This window comes from Silene latifolia, chromosome 3 (assembly GCF_048544455.1).
Source record: "Silene latifolia isolate original U9 population chromosome 3, ASM4854445v1, whole genome shotgun sequence".
NCBI classification, from domain to species: Eukaryota; Viridiplantae; Streptophyta; class Magnoliopsida; order Caryophyllales; family Caryophyllaceae; genus Silene; species Silene latifolia.
The window spans coordinates 18614907-18622297 of NC_133528.1; the positions used below are offsets into that span (position 1 = coordinate 18614907).

The window sequence follows — 7391 nt, forward strand, 5'->3', positions numbered from 1 at the left end:
GTGTTTCATGTATCGCAGCTGCGGAAGTATGTGAGTGACCCGTCACATGTGTTGGAGGCAGAGAGCTTAGAGCTAGATGAGTCCCTATCATATCTTGAGGTGCCTAAGCAGATTCTAGACCGAATGGTTAGAAAGACTAGGAGTGGTGAGACAGTTTTGCTTAAGATCCTTTGGTCTAACCACGAGACCGAGGAAGCTACATGGGAGCCAGAGGAAGCTATGAAAGAGCGTTACCCTTTCCTTTTTGATCAGGTATGTATGGTTACGGGGACGTAACCTTGTTTCTTTTAGGGGGGTAGGAGATGATCGCGAGCAGTTTTTACGAGTTTTATACCCCTTTTATATGTTGTGTCGGTATGTTTGTCGGGATGAGTTGGGTTAGTATCATGTTTTACGTTGAATTTTGTTTGACCTTCGAGTCGGGAAGCTTATGGGAGTACCTTTGTTTAGTAGTGGTTTAAACTTTGGGGACGAAGTTCCTTTTAAGGAGGGAAGACTGTAATACTCCGTATTTATAAGTCTTGGGGTACTCTATCGGGTAGCCCTTACTTTGTCGAGTAAGGGTAAGTTGCGAAATAAAATATTTTCTGACCTGTTGGGTACTCGATCGAGTAGCTGGGGTACTCGATCGAGTAAGGGGGTACTCGATCGAGTACCTTGGGTACTCGATCGAGTGTCCGGTTTTACGGGGAGTTTTCTCGGGTTTTGTTAATTATGCGATTAAGGTATTTAAACATAGTCGTCATTGTTTTAAATCACTTTTACAAAACCTAAAACCCTGTTTAAGAGAGAAAGCAACCAGTTCATCTTCCTAATCGCATTCTTAGCAATTCCGGAGTTCAGACGGTCGGTTCTTGTCGTTATTCGTGTCGTTGAGTTCCTTGCGTCGAGGGTAAGCTTTTAATATAGTTTTTATAATGTTTTGTTAAGTTTGGTTAAACCCTAATCTAGAGATTGGGGGTTTTGTGTGTAGTATGTGATGTGTAGCCTCTATGTGTTATATGATAGGAGGAGGGTTCGTAGAAGAGGCTTTTTGACTCGATTGTTGATACCGTCCGATCATTTTGTTGTGCTTTCGGGTAGGATTTCCTACTCAAAGTATTAGTCCCATAATGGGATATTGGTGATGTCTTTGTATTTAGTTGTTTGATATAATGATTGTCTTGTGTTTGTGGTTGTGATTGTTGTTGATGGTTCTCGAGATGCGTTCTCGGTTGAGTGGGGTCACTTGCGGGAGTGACTTCACGCCCTAGTTTCGCCCTTCGTGGAACCCGCCACGGAAGGGGATGTGCACATTAATGGACGGGGTTATCGCTCGGTATGATGAGCGGGGCTTAGGTGGGAGCAGCTGCGGTCCCCCCCTGGCGGTGGTCGGTGGACGATCGGTATTGAGATGATGGGAATTGGTTGGTGGTGTGTGTGTGTGTGTGTGTGGTTCATTTGTTTGTTTATCTTATTATTGTTATCTATATTGATTGTGTGATTAGTACTGACCCCGGTGTTGTTTTGTAAACCTGCGGTGATCCATTCGGGGATGGTGAGCAGATATTGAGCAGGTATTGAGATGAGTACTGGGATAGCTGGGATGCCACGACGTGATGATAGGAGTCTTCCGCTGTAGTCTTTAGTTTATTTACATTTCAGTTAGACAGTCAGTTTGAATAATGTATCGTACTTTGGTTTGGTTTTGAGGATTGTATTTATTCACTAAACTATTTATAATAAACGTTGTTTCTTTATTGTTGTTTGATTATCATTGCCTCGGGTAACCGAGATGGTAATGTCTTCATACCTGAGTGGTCCTGGTAAGGCACTTGGAGTATGGGGGTGTTACAAGAAGTCCCTGATTCAGCTCCTACTACAGCCTCCCTAGGTTGAAAATTGCATGACCTCAAGCCTGGTTCCTCTTAATCATCAGACTCACTGTAATAAGGACTCAGATATCCTATATTAAATGTTCCATGTACATCATAATCACCAGGAAGATCAATCTTGTAAGCATTTGGAGCAACCTTCTCAATGACCTCAAATGGACCCTCAGCTCTTGGCATCAACTTGCTCTTTTTTTTAGCTAGGAATCGCTCCTTCCTGAGATGGATCCAGACTAAGTCACCCGGCAAAAACTCTTTTTTTTTTTTGTTTAATGATCTTAGCCTGCTTTTGGTACATTTCATTTGCCTTCACAATTCTTTTGACAGCTTCAGGGAGCTTCAACATTTGCTCAACCCTTTTATTAGCATCATAGTTCAACTCTTCTTTAGGGACACTTGAAAGATCCAAGGGCATAAAAGGATTGACCCTATAGACCACTTTATATACACTGTGACCAGTTGTAGATGATGGAGCTCTGTTGAATGCAAACTCAGCTTGACGCAACTTTAAATCCCAATCTTTTAAGGACTTGTTGACAATTACCTCAATATTCTATCCAAAGTTTTGTTTGTGACCTCAGTTTTGCCACGGGTGGTGGGATGTGCTGATCAACTATCCGGTATTAAGTAGCTTCCATATTGTCTTCCAGAAGTAGCTCATGAACTTGACATATCTATCTGACACTATGGTCTTGGAGACTACATGTAACATGACAATATTACTGAAATAGAGTTCAGGAACACTCACATCATCCACCGTCTTCTTATACGCTATGAAGTTAGCCATCTTGCTAAACCTGTCAACCACAACCATCACTGAATCATTTCCTCTCTAATTCCTTAGTAAGGCCACTATGAAATCCATACTGATATCTTACCATGATTTGTTTGGTACGAGCAATGGGGTATAGGGGACTCAAGTTGATGTTTTAGTCGATCGACTGACTTCTGTAGTCGATCGACTGACTTTTGTAGTCGATCGACTGAGTTTGCTTTGGCAAAGACTCAAGTTGATGTTTTAGTCGATCGACTGAGATTTTCAGTCGATCGACTGATATCTGTTTTGGCCGAAATTTTGCTCTCCTTATTTCGGCCCATTTAGCTTATTTTGTTATTTCTTTTGGACTCTTAGTATTTAAGAGATGGTTGAAAACAATTTTTGGGGTATGTTTCACACACTGAAAACAATTCCTACGTTACTTTCTCTCATATTTTTGGATCTGAAAAACTTGTAACCTTCCCTTAATTCGGTAATCAATTAGCTTTTATTCCTTCTTCAATTCTTTTCCTTTTTAGCTTTTCTTTGCTTCTCTTTTATTCTTGTTAATTGTTTATGATTAATTGTTCTTCTCATAAATTCGCTATGCCTAATTTAATCATCGTTATTATTATTAATTTTGTCAATTTCATTATGTGTAACTAATTCCCCTTGCTAGGATTTAGGGGAGCCAAGTTAATAATACGGTCCTAATTATTTCATTAGATCTGTCATGAATTTGTATCTGTGTTACTAATTATAGCATTCAATAGCGATTAGTTGATTAATGCGCATGGTTAATTAGTTGATACGGTAAACTCCGACCTAAGATCGAAAGCCTGGTGAGAGTTAGACCTGCTACAAACAATAGAGTGCTCTAGTAAGTTGCGAGAGCCCGCTAGAAGCATTCTAGGGCAAATAGCGATCCGAGAGGACCTTTTCTCTACCCTGCAGACCGTTTTTTGACTGATCTTTGACCCTATGCTTGACTGTTGCATTTTCATGGTGACTCGCTGTCCTAGTTATTTTCTCTCATTATTTGAACTCGTTTTCTATTCTTAATTTCTCTTCCCTTCATTACTTGTAGTTTAGCAGCAAAGCTTTTAAACCCCCGAATTTTTTTACCTAGACAAACTTTATTTAGCAAGTAGAACACTTATTAGTCTCCCTGTAGATACGATCCCGACTTTCCTAGCTATATTAGTTAGAGACCAGTTGGTTATCTTTGATAGGGTTGTGACAGCCCTGTCATTTATCATTTCAATTGTCATTAGTTTAGTTTACATTTGCATTATGCTAGAGTAGTCTACCTTGTCTAGGGAATGAAGGGAACCATGCATAAAAAGTATTTGTAACATGATAAACTAGGATGTTATAATATTGTTTCATTGTTTCTATCACATGTTTGTATCGTCACGTTTAATCTTTGTTTAAAGGCCTTATTCATTGATTAAGTTTGTTAATTCGTTCTATAAGTCGAAAGGCACGGAATCGGATTAGACTAAGCATGTGTAGTAGGACGACCTAGTCATAAACGAGAGTTTCTCTAGGACCCGGTCTATGGTTGACACTAATATCGTGAGGTGAGTGCCTCTAAGCCTAAACAATTAACGATTCATCAACTCCTATGTTTAATTTAAGCATCTACATAATTTGCATGTGTGACCCGACTTCCCTAGACTATTTCTTTATCATTATTTTCTTCCATCATCCAAACCAACCAATCATACGATAACCGACCTTGATAAATTTTACTCCATAACAACTACCGTCTCTCTGTGGATTCAACCCCTACGTACTACATTCATTTGTGTCTAGGGTATTTATTTTTGCATAGGTGTGCGATAGCCTATCAACTTCTTGATGATGCAATAACTGTTGATTTTGTTGTTGTTGTTGTTTGTCTGATTAATTGATTTGGGAATGTTAGATTGATTTCGGGGAAATTAGGGTTAGGGTTTAGCAGAAATTGATGTTCAGGGTAAGAAATATGGGTAAGCTTTAAAATAAGATAAGGGTACATCGGTCATATTTTTTTAAAAATCGACGGAATCCTCAACTTGGTGCAATTTTAGAAGAAAAGTGATATTTTGGATGTAATTTAAAAAAAAATTATATAAGGCTGTAATTTTCAAAAAATGGTTTTTAAAAGGCTGTAATCAACAATTATCTCCTTTTAATAATTAAATTTTGTTTTTGTAGGGTGATGAAAGAAAACAATACCAACCTTAGAAATCGATCATTTTGTTGTTATGGGTGGTCGAGGATGTGAATTTTTTTTTTTTTTTTTTGATAAGTGGATGAGAATTGTTAGTATTAGGAAAAATACCAACTTATTATTATTGTGTAAAATGTTTGGTAAAATATCAATTAGTGATAAAAAGGAGGTGGATAGGTTGAGGGCCCACAAAAAACAACAAAAACTTATTTTAATTGTGGATGCTCTAAGGGCTCGTTTGGTTACCCCTTGTAAATCATGGGAGTTGAAAAAACTCATGAATTACAAATTAGGGACTTGTTTGGTTGCCTATTTTTTTGGCAAATTGTAGGAATTCAATATTTTAAAGAGTTTCCAATTCCTCATAATGGAGGAGTTGGATTACCTAGCCCCTCCTAGGTAATTGTAAACTCATGTGGAGTTGAATTCCTATATAGGCAACCAAACGGATTTGCTAAAATCCCATGAATTTCATGTGAGAACTTAATTCTCATGAATTCGATATTCTAGGGGAGTCGAATTCCAACTGACAACCAAACGAGCCCTAAGTCTTTATATAAGTAAAAAAGTGATTAAATTTGTTGCTTTTGTTGAAAATCTCGGCCAATATTTTTGATTTGATTCACCACTTGTTTGTGATGGCAATGGGTAGGGCTTGGGTAGGGTCCTATAGGATCCATATCCATATTATATACTCCCTCCCATCCAAACCAAATGTAGCATGGGAGGGACACTTGTTTTAAGAAAAAATGAAAATATAAGGGTAGTATTGGAAATATAGTAGGTCTGCTTGCAATTTAATTAAAAGAGGGTCACAAACATAATGACATTGTATGTAAATACACAAATTCTCATTTGTGACAGGTATATTCATCGCAAGCTTGCGACGAGTCAAGTATTATCCATATGGGGTAAATAAGACAAAAGCATAATGTCTAGAGAGTAATAATGTGTTTTGTTTTATCTACCCACATGGGTAATACTTGACCCATCGCAAGCTTGTGACAGATATGTCTGTCACAAGAGAGACTTGTTCATGTAAATAATAATGGTGTGTAAGGGGTTTGTAATAATGTTTTTTACCAGAAAAAATATGGGTAGTTTGGTTTGGATGATCCGTATAAGGTAAGTGTTAGCTTTGGTTTGAATGGGAGGGAGTATGTTGGATCCATATTCGCTTCATATCCACAGGGTCTAAAATTTTCAGACCCAGATCCATATCCATAGGATTTGGGTGGGATCTGGATCTTAAATAGGTCCGGTCTTTTTCAAAAAATTCGTTAATTTCTTCATCTTCTAAATGTACTTTCATTAGTAAAATTACATAAAATGAATTAGAATGTTTAATAGAACTATATAAATAAAATATGTTGATATTTATCATGATAAAGTAACAAATTAACGCATAAGTTAGTATTTGTAAGATGAAAAAATTATTTGTTGCTTCTCGAATATTTAAATTAGGTTATAAATTCGTTAATGCCTATGAAATAAGAAAATTGACATAACAGAGTTGAATAAAAGATAAGAAAACAGAACTTCTATACAGATTAGTTATTCTTATATATATCTAAAAATCTAAAAATAAAGTAAAAAATATGGGTTTGGGTATGGTCTCGATCTTAGCGACAAGATCCATATCCATATCCACGTAAATTTTTCTAGATCCATATCCGACCCATATCCATTGAATCCATAAAAATGAGATCCGTATCCTGCTAATTTTTACATAGTCTCTATCTATTTTAACAACCCCACATGTGGATGCGGTCAGTAGGAAAGGGTTGTGATAGGTCCATTTTATATATAGTTTAACCCTCTATGTTAGCTCGGTTTATTTGATTATTACGCTTTTTTTAGTGTATTTGTGAGCTAATTGCGTGCTCTAGGTGTTTTGCTCGTATTCATTTATTTTGTGGGAAATGAAGCACTCGGTAGCTTTATCCCGTCAAATTAGCATTTACCCAAATTCACGAGGCTAATGAGAGCAAGTTTTGACCATTCAAGGACGGTTCGGGAAGTATAGCAAATCCTGGATAAGTCAAGATTTCTAAACTGAATGCAACAGATTTCAGAAATTGAAATAAAATATTAAATGGACTTTAAAATTCATGAAATTTGGTGACAATTAACTTTGTTAAATAAATAAACTTTGACTGAAATTTCAGGATTTTTAGTTCATTCTAACTATTTTTAATAAATTCAACAAATTAGCCTGACAGATGAAAGGTTTGACAGTTTGCCTAAATATTTTTAAACAAAAAATTCCACATATTGACACAGGAATTCTAAATCTAAACCCGAACAACATAACCAAACTAATCCATAGTTAAGCACATGATTAATTTGATTAATGCCAAACAGACTTTGATCAATTAACCACAAAAAAATCACAGGTGAATTATCAGGCCTGGACTCAAACTACAGCAATGGTTGAGAGAAGTTCAGATTTATTTTTCATTCAAAAATAGTCTTCCTCCATACAGTGGTGGTAGAGGTCCTTATATAGGCCTCTTACCCTTAAAATCTGAGTTCTAATCTTACA

General features: G+C 36.8%; 1 protein-coding gene across 1 annotated transcript; it reads right to left on the reverse strand.

The window, feature by feature from the left end:
• Positions 1-1907: 1907 nt before the first annotated feature.
• Positions 1908-2685, reverse strand: LOC141648779 (uncharacterized). The gene is made up of 3 exons (XM_074457494.1): positions 2537-2685; positions 2168-2347; positions 1908-2088 (listed from the first exon to the last, which is right to left on the reverse strand). The coding sequence occupies exons 1-3, from the start codon at positions 2683-2685 to the stop codon at positions 1908-1910; spliced, it is 510 nt and encodes a 169-aa protein (XP_074313595.1).
• Positions 2686-7391: the final 4706 nt, after the last annotated feature.

Bases quoted from the DNA above. Each gene is read 5' to 3' on its own strand.
- LOC141648779 (XM_074457494.1), bottom strand. From the start codon at position 2,685: ATGGTTGTGGTTGACAGGTTTAGCAAGATGGCTAACTTCATAGCGTAT. The intron at 2,348-2,536 runs GTTCATGAGCTA...TGCATTCAACAG, and splicing joins GTGTCAGATAGATATGTCAA to AGCTCCATCATCTACAACTG. The intron at 2,089-2,167 runs GTACCAAAAGCA...GATCCATCTCAG, and splicing joins ATTGTGAAGGCAAATGAAAT to GAAGGAGCGATTCCTAGCTA.